The following is a 12,764-nucleotide window of genomic DNA, read 5'->3' as shown; positions in this document are numbered from 1 at the left end:
GGTATTGCTGGGTTTGTGAGAAGGGTTTTCTTGCTAGTATGTTTCTTCATGGCGTGTTTTTGTGTTTGTGTGCAGATGACGACAACTGTAGCTGTCCGATTTGTAATATTAATAATAAGTTTGATGGAGACTTCGGTAAGTTTATCTTTTCATAGAGATATTTCTGCTGCATACATTCTCTGTGTCTCAGTCTTAGTAACTCTTAAATCATACATGTACTGTGTTTGCCTCCAAAGACAGTTAGCCCCGTCAGCGCTCCGTATCGCTAGTCGGGTAAAGTCGGATTCAAATCTCTCAGCAGTCTCGGTTGCAACAGGAAATTGCGTTGCTTTGTCCCGTTCACCAACTCTCATTGCCGGTCACAGATGAGACGAGACTAAATGCTGTAATGGTTTCTGTGTGTCATGGTTTTGTCATGTTCACCGATCAACATTACGCAAAGTGTATAACATCAACATGACAAAATGCTAACAAAATGACGCAGAACCTCGTGTTTTCAATTGAGCGCCATTATGTGGAAGACATTTGGGTTATTTAGTTTTTGACTCACCTGAGTAATTGGTGAGTATTAGAATTGATTTATGTCTGGACGGCCGGCCGTCCGTACGTCCGTCCGAGAAGAACAACAAAAATAACGTTGAGGTTATCTCAGAAGTTTTTAAAGCTAGACCTCTGAAACTTTGCACAATTTTAGAATTTGACCATCTCACAAAGTGACCCCAATTTGGTTGACCCTCGTCGAAGTTGAGGGTCGCAGATTGGTCATGTTGGTTTCATTATAACTTAACGTTGAAATTATCTCGGATTGTTTTGAAGCTAGACCTTTGAATCATTGCACACCTTTAGGATTTGGTAATATTCCGTCTTATCTTAAGTTTGATTGACCCTTGTCAAGTTTGGAGGTCACAGGGGGTCATGTTCGATTCATAAAAACTTAACATTGACTTTTTTAAGTTTTGTTTTAAGCTAGAGCTTTGACACTTTGAACACTTCACGGGTTTTATAATCTGTCAACATGACCCTAGTTTGGTTAACCCCGACACATTTTGGGGTCAGAGCAGGGTCATGTTTGCAAAACTTTACGTTGATATAGTCACAATTATTTTAGGAGCAAAAGACTAAATTGTACACTATTGTATGTATTGATAATTATCAGACATGACCAAATTGTGTGTATTTATCACATTTTAGAGTCCCAGCATGAACACGTCTGCTGGAAAAGATGTTCGTGTGAGTTTAGAGGGAGCGGTCAGCGATCATAAACTCTATTTAAACGAGACAGATATGCAGGGAAAAGGGGGGGGGTGTAGAGGTAATGCGCAGGAGGAAGTGATAGCAAAGTCCCGTGGGAACGAATGCGGGGAATGGAAGAGGGTTGGAGGGCAGGGGGGAGGTGATGAGTGAAGGAGAGCATCTGGAATGAATCAATGGTAACAGATAAGGGGGTCCGAGAGAGAGCGAGTACCGAAGTCATTCGTAGCAGCGCGGCGGCCAGCACGCAAGTTCAGCGACTTTTTTCAATTCTGCAAAATATGGAGTTCAATTTTACTTCTTGGGCAAAGAATCTGCCCCAACCTGTGATTGAGGTTCTGGAAAAAGAGGAGTTCACAAGCCTCAGTGACTTGCAATATGCAGGAGAAAAGAACCTGGAAAGCCTTAAGTTAAAACGAGGCCACATAGTGGAATTAAAAGCGGCTGTGGCAGACCTGCAACAGAAGTACGGGGGAGGGCCGTTGCGTGCTGCCGACCAAGTGGCACCGCTCCAGGGTCTTGGCAACATGGCCATACAGTCTGCTTCACCAGGTGAGACTTATTTACCAATTGTTGACTTCGTACCGGCTTCTATGGCGGTGGAGGAAGAGGTGACACTCGGGGGAGGTGTCACGTTCAAGCTGGCCAACAAACCAAAGTTGGAGAAAGTATCCCCCTGCCACTGGATCGTGGCAAATGCCAAAATAATGGCAAAACTCATGAACACCGTGGACTTCGACCACGAAGCTTAACTCTGTTATACAGAGATGGTGGGCAAGCTCGGCGCAAGATTCTCATGGCAGTCGGTGCTCCTTTACGATGACGAGTACAGGAAGCGCCAGTCTACCAGCGGGTTTGCTTGGGGAACCCCCAACCCCCACCTGTCCACAGTGATTCTCCGGGAGCGTGCCCAACAAGTTCCTGGCAACAAAAGCGGCAAGGCCACGACAGGAAGCGGCGGTATTCGACGACCTGTGGGACCCAGTGGGAAGGAGGTGTGCCTGCAGTACACAAACAAAGGCACATGCCTATACGGGTCCCGCTGCAGGTTCGAACACGTGTGTGACACGTGTGGAAAGGAACACCCCGGCAAAGACCACCAGGCGACAGCAAACACCAATGCCTAGGATACAGCGCAGCGAACTGACAACACAACGGTAGGCCCCACCTATTCCAGCCCGTTCCCTCAATTCGATCCTCATAACTGTGCGTTTTTAGAAAAGAAAAAATGCATCGATTAGTGCAAAATCTCAAATGTGGCACTCAGTGCTAGAGGGCGATTGTGACAGAGACTTTTTGTTAGACAGTATACATCACGGTTTTCGTGTAACAGAAAAACATAAAACATGTGTGTTAGCGGCAGAACAAAGCAACCATAAATCAGCGTTCGATCATCGTGACGTGGTAGAACAAGAACTATTAAATCAAATAGCGAAAGGAAATTATATAATGGCAAGTAAGAAGCCAACGGTGATAAGCGAACTCGCTGCGATCCCCAAAGAAGATGGTAGCGTTAGGCTAATTCATGACGCCAGCAAACCAACAGGTAGGGCAATGAACGATTACTCTGTCGCTGAGTCGGTGAAGTTTCAAGCAGTCTCTGATGCGTGCGCCTTAGCGAAGACAGATTATTGGTGTGCTAAAGTCGACTTGCAGTCCGCATATCGCTCAGTGTGCATCAGTCCGGGTGATTATTGGTGTGCTAAAGTCGACTTGCAGTCCGCATATCGCTCAGTGTGCATCGCTCTATCCTTTGGTAATAAAGTTCAGATTCAGTTTCAGTTTCAGTTTCAGTCCGGATGATTATTGTGCAACGGGACTCAAGTGGCATTTCAAGGGTGAAAATTAGACACCGACTTATTTGTTTGACAGTCGACTTCCATTTGGTAGCAATGTTGGACTGTCACATTTCCATGGACTTTCGCAGGGCCAGGAGAGGCATGCCTGGTGTGTTAGCATATATAGATGATTTTCTTTTGGTAGCAGCAACAAAAGAGGAGTGCAAGGACATGTTATTCTCTTAAATTCATCAGGTGAGAAATTAATATGTAAAGCGCTTAAAGAAAACGTCACGTCAAGCGCTATATAAATATCTCATAAAAAAATAATAAAAAATAGATTATAGAGGGAACTAGACTTCAACATTAGCTGGAAGAAGGTGGTGGGGCCCACCCAACGTATCACATTTCTTGAAGTCGACATTGACACGCGGAACAACACTCTGTCACTTGGAAGTGACCAACTGCAGTAACTGCGGCGGCGACTACTGCAATTTCGAGGAAAGAAGCGCGCGACAAAAACTCAGCTTCAAAGCATCGCGGATTCTCTTAATTGGGCCTGTCAAGATGTCGGTACTCGCTCTCTCTCGGACTCCCTTATTTGTTACCATTGATTCATTCCAGATGCTCTCATTCACTCATCACCTCCCTTATCTGTTACCAGAGAAAAGATGTTAACCACTGAAAATGTCCATTGAGCTACCAAGGATATAAGTCTTGACCTCATTAAGCTATGATGTAATTGTTTTGATTTGGTCACAGTCTTGGCTAGACTCTTAGTGAAGACATCATATTTAACGGAAGGGCGATGGTTCTGTGCGACGCTTAGTTTTCGAGATAGGTATGACAACAAAAGAACAGGACCGGAGTGCTATGTAAGTCAGGAGCAGTTCTTCCAAACCCATTACAAAAATATGACACTACCTGCCTGTTCCCGCATATTGAGCCAGAATTTTTTGTTGACAAATTGACGTTGCAGTTCCGGAGCAAATGATCATCGTTTTTCAGCGAATTTGTGTTTAAACGTGTTTGTCTCATAATATAACAATGCCCAGCTCGAAAATATGGCCAAGAACAAATCTACGGTTGTTCGAAGAAGTAGAGGTTACATGCCGAGTCTCAGTGATTATTAAAACCTAGCAGTTAAGCCCGGCTTCGCCCGGGAGTAAGCGGCGCCCTGTAGCAATTTAAGACGCTCGCTATCCCATTATCATTAGCTTTACCTCCTTTGTTTGGATACAAAAAAAGAGTTATCTCCCTTACCTTCTAGAAATTTCCGGAACTGTCCAGTTAATTTTTCATTCTTCATTTCTTCCCCTCATAGGAGCAATAGCGAGTCTCTAATATGCCTGGCATGATGTGCTTGCTACAGGTGAACAGTAGGCACTGAACTGGTCTTGCACCATATAGGCTGTATTCAATAAATGGGAGGTCCATAATCTGAGAAAGGAAACAATGAACCAAGAAACTAAAACCCAGGTGCACATCTGCGGCACCTAGGGAGTGTGCGTGCACACTATCTTGTTCCTGCCTCTTGCCATCTCATAGGTATGGCGACCACAGACAGACACACACACACACTTACATCCATTTTATAAGTTCGGCAGCGGCGGTGGTGGTCAGGTGCACATCTTCACAGTCACAGGAGTGCACATGCACGACATCGTCTTCCTGCCCCCTCCCTTCTCGGAGCTTTGGCGATCACAGACACACACACACACACACACACACACACACACACACACACACACACACACACACACACACACACACACACGCAGACAGACACTCTCTTTTATTTATATGTATAGATAGATAATGGTCAAAGTTAGCGGATCATGAAAAATGCGAGCTTGGCACTTTTTGCGAGGGCGAGATGGCACCCTTGGCAGTTTGAAAGCAAGTAGACCGTGAAGTCGGCGACTACAAAGCGGCGGCGAATGGGCGGGGGCGAATCGGTACCTCGCCGGGAGATGTATCTTTCGTAGTACAGTACATGTACAGTCTTTTGATCTGTCAGTCGCTTGTTCTCGTGTACTTGGTTTTCTACTTCCAATTTGAGTTGGGGAATGGGAAGTAAGTCATTTGTAAGTTCCGTTCCGTCTAGAGCGACATTGGATTCTGTGCCTCAAAATTCCATGCAGTTTTGAAGAAAATCAGCAGTTTCAACGTCTAGTTGTCTTAAATATGTCACTGTAAGATACTTCGATGTATACTTGATGCTATCATTGCCGTTGTGTATGTCAGGAATTCAAATTTGCCTGCGAGGTCGAGAGGTTCCGCACGAATGAGTCCCTTACCTTGCAGAAATGTTAGTAGAGAAGACCGTCCATCCCCTAACCACGTGACATTCAACGCATAATACCCCGCCAACCTAGTGTCGAGTGCCTGTGTCATATGAAGGTCAAATTCACTTTTATTCTGTGTATGTGTTTACAGTGAACATTGCGTACAACAAAGAAGCGCAGATAAGCTCCTCTATACGCGAGAGAAAGCCATGCTTGTTAGTGAACGGTTTAAACGTCACATCCAACGAAAAAGTTTGCATAATCACCTCCAAGGACGACGTGACGGCCTGGATCGTGATTGACCTGAGGGAAGTCTACAGCTTTGAGAAACTGGTTGTTTTTCGCCGAAATGTCCGCCGGTTACATCCAGGTACGCTATACCTTTTTTGACTCACATGCGAAGCAAAAGTGAGTCTATGTACTCACCCGAGTCGTCCGTCCGGACGTCCGTCCGGACGTCCGTCCGGAAAACTTTAACATTGGATATTTCTTGGACACTATTCAGTCTATCAGTACCAAATTTGGCAAGATGGTGTATGATGACAAGGTCCCAAAAAACATACATAGCATCTTGACCTTGCTTCAAGGTCAAGGTCGCAGGGGCCATAAATGTTGCCTAAAAAACAGCTATTTTTGACTCACATGCGAAGCAAAAGTGAGTCTATGTACTCACCCGAGTCGTCCGTCCGTCCGTCCGTCCGTCCGTCCGTCCGGCCGGCCGGCCGGCCGGCCGGCCGTCCGGAAAACTTTAACGTTGAATATTTCTTGGACACTATTCAGTCTATCAGTACCAAATTTGGCAAGATGGTGTATGATGACAAGGTCCCAAAAAACATACATAGCATCTTGACCTTGCTTCAAGGTCAAGGTCGCAGGGGCCATAAATGTTGTCTAAAAAACAGCTATTTTTCACATTTTTGACTCACATGCGAAGCAAAAGTGAGTCTATGTACTCACCCGAGTCGTCCGTCCGTCCGTCCGTCCGTCCGGCCGTCCGTCCGTCCGGCCGGCCGGCCGGCCGGCCGGCCGTCCGGAAAACTTTAACGTTGAATATTTCTTGGACACTATTCAGTCTATCAGTACCAAATTTAGCAAGATGGTGTATGATGACAAGGCCCCAAAAAACATACATTGCATCTTGACCTTGCTTCAAGGTCAAGGTCGCAGGGGCCATAAATGTTGTCTAAAAAACAGCTATTTTTCACATTTTTCCCATTTTCTCTGAAGTTTTTGAGATTGAATACCTCACCTATATATGATATATAGGGCAAAGTAAGCCCCATCTTTTGATACCAGTTTGGTTTACCTTGCTTCAAGGTCAAGGTCACAGGAGCTCTTCAAAGTTGGATTGTATACATATTTTGAAGTGACCTTGACCCTGAACTATGGAAGATAACTGTTTCAAACTTAAAAATTATGTGGGGCACATGTTATGCTTTCATCATGAGACACATTTGGTCCCATATGATCAAGGTCAAGGTCACTTTGACCCTTATGAAATGTGACCAAAATAAGGTAGTGAACCACTAAAAGTGACCATATCTCATGGTAGAAAGAGCCAATAAGCACCATTGTACTTCCTATGTCTTGAATTAACAGCTTTGTGTTGCATGACCTTGGATGACCTTGACCTTGGGTCAAGGTCACATGTATTTTGGTAGGAAAAATGTGTAAAGCAGAAGGTCAAGCATGTGAGTCGTATGGGCTTTGCCCTTCTTGTTTACATTTTTCCCATTTTCTCTGAAGTTTTTGAGATTCAATACCTCACCTATATATGATATATAGGGCAAAGTAAGCCCCATCTTTTGATACCAGTTTGGTTTACCTTGCTTCAAGGTCAAGGTCACAGGAGCTCTTCAAAGTTGGATTGTATACATATTTTGAAGTGACCTTGACCCTGAACTATGGAAGATAACTGTTTCAAACTTAAAAATTATGTGGGGCACATGTTATGCTTTCATCATGAGACACATTTGGTCACATATGATCAAGGTCAAGGTCACTTTGACCCTAATGAAATGTGACCAAAATAAGGTAGTGAACCACTAAAAGTGACCATATCTCATGGTAGAAAGAGCCAATAAGCACCATTGTACTTCCTATGTCTTGAATTAACAGCTTTGTGTTGCATGACCTTGGATGACCTTGACCTTGGGTCAAGGTCACATGTATTTTGGTAGGAAAAATGTGTAAAGCAGTTCTTAGTGTTTGATGTCATTGCTAGGTTTAGTTATTTGACCATGTCAAGGTCAAGCATGTGAGTCGTATGGGCTTTGCCCTTCTTGTTTTTTTTGGGCCTTATGTAACAGACGATGTGAAAAAGCAAGGTCTTAAATTGGGGGTCTTAAAAGGTTTCTCTGTATTTAGAACTTCAAGTCAAGAGTGCGTGCTGCTATCAGACCTGTGCACATCTACGGTTTCTCCGTAATTTCTCCGATTTTTATATACGGTGCTACGGATTTTTAATTCAAATTCCAAAATTCTGATGTTTTACGCAAAAACAATTATTTTGTACTTTTTTCGGTTTTAAGATGTTTTGACCAATAAGTTAGCCGTTGCGCTGAAAAAAACGTCTTCCGATTTACCGGAAGCGCGCGTGTTCTCAGCATTGAGTCTTTTTCCTTTTTACTTTTTGTCAAGTTTTGACTAGATGTTTTAGAGGGGGAAACGAGACGAGGGTCGTGGTGTGTGTGTGTGTTTGTGTGTGTTTGTGTGTGTGTGTGTGTGTGTGTGTGTGTGTGTGTGTGTGTGTGTGTGTGTGTGTGTGTGTGTGTGTGTGTGTAGAGCGATTCAGACTAAACTACTGGACTGATCTTTATGAAAATTGACATGAGAGTTCCTGGGAATGATATCCCCAGAATTTGTTTTTATTTCTTTTGATAAATACATTTGATGACGTTGTCACAATGATGTGAGTAGCATATTTGTGATGTGAACATCGTCGTGATTTTAACTTCCCTAAATATTGAATTGGGATATGTTAGGACACGTTTGAAGCGTTATCACGTGTTTTGTGCGTTGCACGAGAAAATAGCTTTAGGTTGTCATGAGTTGTGTTTACGGGTGTGAGAGATAGAGCCGGTATTGAACTAGAAAGATCACAACGCTCAATATTTTCAACCAGTGAGGTTGTCAGCGTGTGTCAAGTTTGTCGGGGACAAACACTCTTTCAAGAGACGGGTCTCTTAAGGTAAATGATTTACTATGTTGTATTTATTATTGAAGTTGGAATACATAGCTGGAATGTAAAGGTTAGTGTATACAAAGTGCACTAAATTCTAGTGTGAAGTTTTAAGAGAATTCTTGTTGTGATTGTATCACAGGTTTTTGTTGGGACATTTCTTGAACATAAATGTTACGCATTTATGTTTAAGACGGTGACGCTATGTATGGCAGTGTTATTCATAGATTAAGTATAGCTTGAATATTGAATGTGGACGGAATGTGAATGTAGAATGAACAAGATTGTATGAGATGATACATGAATGTTTTGGAAGAAGAGATGGTTAAAGAGAATGTTGTATTAAGACTTGGATTAATTCTTTAGGAGTTTCCATGAGGAGTTTTCCATGGCGTGTACGAGGGGCGGACCTTACACGGAAGAGCGCGGAGCGATGGTGGGGAACAAGGGACCACATCGGCGCAGGTGACTAGACGGAGGAGTCTTCTTCGTTAACGGTTATTTTCGCTAATGGCGGAAGTGTTTCTCGGGGAGAAACGTGAAAGGTGTGTGTTGGCATCTATAAGGAGAGTTTCTGGGAATTCATCATCTACGGGATTCAGCGACACAAGGATGTGTAAATGACGACATGCAGTGAGCCGTGATACGAACTCGTGAGTGTCTGTCAGCACCTTATATTGTGCGTTAATCTATCTGTGAGAAAGAATCTTTATACAATGTATTTACATGCATTGAGTGAATGCAATAAGATTGTGTGAACTGTGTGTTCGAGAAGTTGATTCGTATTGATGTATTTGAAGTGAAGAATTGTGTTGAATTTGTTGAGGAATAAATAAGTCTGTATCCTCCCAAATTCTGTGTTTGAAGTGTGTGGTGTGAAGAGTGAAGAGTCAGTGTATTTAGATAGGGCAGAACACGTATGCATAAAAGTAACTCCTTTATCCACACCAAAACGCACTTCATGACAGTGGTGACCCCGACATAGCCCTAATACGTTTTTTTGTTTTTTTTAAATAAGGACATTTTGGTTGTTGTTGTAGTTAAAAAGCAGTTGCGTCCCTTTCATTTGAACAGAATTGAGAAATAGTGGTTGATAAAGTAGCGCCTACAGTGTAGCTAAATATACCTTGATACTTTTCTTGTTGTAGTGAGTGTTTATGTGTATGTAATTGCAAAAACCCTCTCCAGCTTTAGGGGTCTACGTAGTTGTTTAGTTTCTTACATAGAGAGGGCCTTAGTTTATGTTTGCTTCCTTTTTAGTCTAGGCCACTTATGATTTCACCTCACAATAATGACCATAGAATTGATTTATATCACAATGCACAGTACCAACCAAGAAAACACACATATGAAAAGTCCCGGTGAGAAACTGGAACAAATAAAAAAATTTCGGGCTTTTTCGATATTTAAAAAAAATGCCAAAGAAATTAACAATTTCTTGGAAAAAAAATGAGAACCATATCATGCTGCATATTAACCTTTGCCGTGCTTCCTGGGTTCACCTGTACCCAGAGACACACTAAAATCATTGTAACTCTGGAACCATTAAAGGTATCGTTTTGAAATTTTAAGTATCTCTCACACACCTAATTTGCTCTCTGTCTGCAAATTTTTAGTGTGTACATGACAAAACATCAGAATTAATTGATTATGATAATTTACATAAACACTACCGATGGCGCGGGTTCACACATACCCATACTTTTAAAGAGTAGTAGTGATTGTAACTATCCCTCTGCCGACGGCGCGGGTTCTGCTACACCCATAATTACCAAAGCGGCGGAACAGTGTCTGTCTGCCTGTTTGTCTCCAAGAGACTGTCTGTCTCTCTGTCTGTCTGTCCGTATCTCTCTGTCTGTATGTCTGTTGTCAGTTGCTCTGTCTGTCTGTCTGTGTCTATCCGTCTATCTGACTGTCTGTCTATCTGACTGTCTGTCTCTCTCACTCTCTCTCTGTCTGTCTCTCTCTCTGTCTCTCTCTCTGTCTCTCTCTCTCTCTGTCTCTCTCTCTTAGTCTGTCTCTCTCTCTTAGTCTCTCTCTCTGTCTCTCTTTCTTAGTCTCTCTCTCACTCTCTCTCTCTCACTCTCTCTCTTTCTTAGTCTCTCTCTCTCTTAGTCTCTCTCTCTCTCTCAGTCTTTCTTAGTCTCTCGCTCTCTCTCTTTCTTAGTCTCTCTCTCTCTTTCTTAGTCTCTCTCTCTCTTTCTTAGTCTCTCTCTCTCTTTCTTAGTCTCTCTCTCTCTTTCTTAGTCTCTCTCTTTCTCTCTCTCTCTTAGTCTCTCTCTCTTTCTTAGTCTCTCTCTCTCTTAGTCTCTCTCTCTTTCTTAGTCTCTCTTTCTCTCTCTCTTTCTTAGTCTCTCTCTCTCTCTTTCTTAGTCTCTCTCTCTCTTTTTTAGTCTCTCTCTCTCTCTTTCTTAGTCTCTCTCTCTCTTTCTTAGTCTCTCTCTCTCTCTCTTTCTTAGTCTCTCTCTCTCTCTAGCTCTTTCTTAGTCTCTCTCTCTCTCTCTAGCTCTTTCTTAGTCTCTCTCTCTCTCTCTTTCTTAGTCTCTCTCTCTCTCTTTCTTAGTCTCTCTCTCTCTCTTTCTTAGTCTCTCTCTCTCTCTCTCTCTCTTTCTTAGTCTCTCTCTCTCTCTTTCTTAGTCTCTCTCTATTTCTTAGTCTCTCTCTCTCTCTTTCTTAGTCTCTCTCTCTCTTTCTTAGTCTCTCTCTCTCTCTCTCTTTCTTAGTCTCTCTCTCTCTTTCTTAGTCTCTCTCTCTTTCTTAGTCTCTCTCTCTTTCTTAGTCTCTCTCTTTCTTAGTCTCTCTCTCTTTCTTAGTCTCTCTTTCTCTCTCTTAGTCTCTCTCTCTCTCTCTTTCTTAGTCTCTCTCTCTCTTTTAGTCTCTCTCTCTCTCTTTCTTAGTCTCTCTCTCTTTCTCTCTCTCTCTTTCTTAGTCTCTCTCTCTCTCTTAGTCTCTCTCTCTCTTTCTTAGTCTCTCTCTCTCTCTCTCTTAGTCTCTCTCTCTTTCTTAGTCTCTCTTTCTCTCTCTTAGTCTCTCTCTCTCTCTTTCTTAGTCTCTCTCTCTCTCTCTTTCTTAGTCTCTCGCTCTCTTTCTTAGTCTCTCTCTCTCTCTTTCTTAGTCTATCTCTCTCTCTTTCTTAGTCTCTCTCTCTCTTTCTTAGTCTCTCTCTCTCTTTCTTAGTCTCTCTCTCTCTCTTTCTTTGTCTCTCTCTCTCTCTTTCTTAGTCTCTCTCTCTTTCTTAGTCTCCCTCTCTCTCTTTCTTAGTCTCTCTCTCTCTTTCTTAGTCTCTCTCTCTCTCTTTCTTAGTCTCTCTCTCTCTTTCTTAGTCTCTCTCTTTCTTTCTTAGTCTCTCTCTCTCTCTTTATTTGTCTCCCTCTCTCTCTTTATTTGTCTCTCTCTCTCTATCTTTCTTAGTCTATCTCTCTCTTTCTTAGTATCTCTCTCTCTCTGTTTCTTAGTCTCTCTCTCTCTTTCTTAGTCTCTCTCTCTTTCTTAGTCTCTCTCTCTTTCTTAGTCTCTCTCTCTCTCTTTCTTAGTCTCTCTCTCTCTCTTTCTTAGTCTCTCTCTCTTTCTTAGTCTCTCTCTCTCTCTCTTTCTTAGTCTCCCTCTCTCTCTTTCTTAGTCTCTCTCTCTCTCTTTCTTAGTCTCTCACTCTCTTTCTTAGACTCTCTCTCTCTCTCTTTCTTAGTCTCTCTCTCTCTCTCTTTCTTAGTCTCTTTCTCTCTTTCTTAGTCTCTCTCTCTCTCTCTTTCTTAGTCTCTCTCTCTCTTTCTTAGTCTCCCTCTCTCTCTCTCTCTCTCTCTCTCTCTTTCTTAGTCTCTCAGTCTCTCTCAGTCTCTCCCTCCCCCTTTCCCTCCCCCTCTCCCTCCCCTGCAAGAGGTCGGTGAAGGGAGAAACTCGATGCAACCACTGAAGTAGCGCTGTGGGTTTCCCTGAACCCACCCCGTCGTTAGAGAAATAAACGGTAAAAACCCTCTTTCAAATGTATGGGTTCAGACAAACCCGCATCGTCGTTAGAGGAATAAACGGTAAAAACCCTCTTTCAAATGTATGGGTTCAGACAAACCCGCATCGTCGGGAGTGTGTAGTCAAAAGCGGCATCCGGCAAAGGTTAAATGAAAGGGCTTGAGCTGAATAACAAGAATATTAAGCTAAAATCCATTTCCGGTCAAATGCTGATGAAATATTCAGTAAGAACGTTATTTCCCGCGGTAACGTTGATCATACCTGATGACGAAAAGCATCATAACAAAGAAAATCCCTTACATG

General features: G+C 42.8%; 1 protein-coding gene across 1 annotated transcript in view; it reads left to right on the top strand.

Annotated features, from left to right (window-relative positions):
- LOC138974006 (nucleolar and coiled-body phosphoprotein 1-like) overlaps window positions 1-12,764 on the top strand; it is a 79,668-nt gene that overhangs the window by 41,300 nt on the left and 25,604 nt on the right. Inside the window, exons 3-4 of the mRNA XM_070346693.1 lie at window positions 76-135; window positions 5,469-5,687. Coding sequence (XP_070202794.1) covers window positions 76-135; window positions 5,469-5,687 — 279 coding nt within the window. The remainder of the gene's footprint in view (window positions 1-75; window positions 136-5,468; window positions 5,688-12,764) is intronic.

This window comes from Littorina saxatilis, linkage group LG8, assembly GCF_037325665.1.
Source record: "Littorina saxatilis isolate snail1 linkage group LG8, US_GU_Lsax_2.0, whole genome shotgun sequence".
Classification (NCBI taxonomy): domain Eukaryota; kingdom Metazoa; phylum Mollusca; class Gastropoda; order Littorinimorpha; family Littorinidae; genus Littorina; species Littorina saxatilis.
The sequence above is the reverse complement of the archived record's forward strand: the minus strand, read 5'-3'. Positions and strand labels throughout refer to the sequence as shown.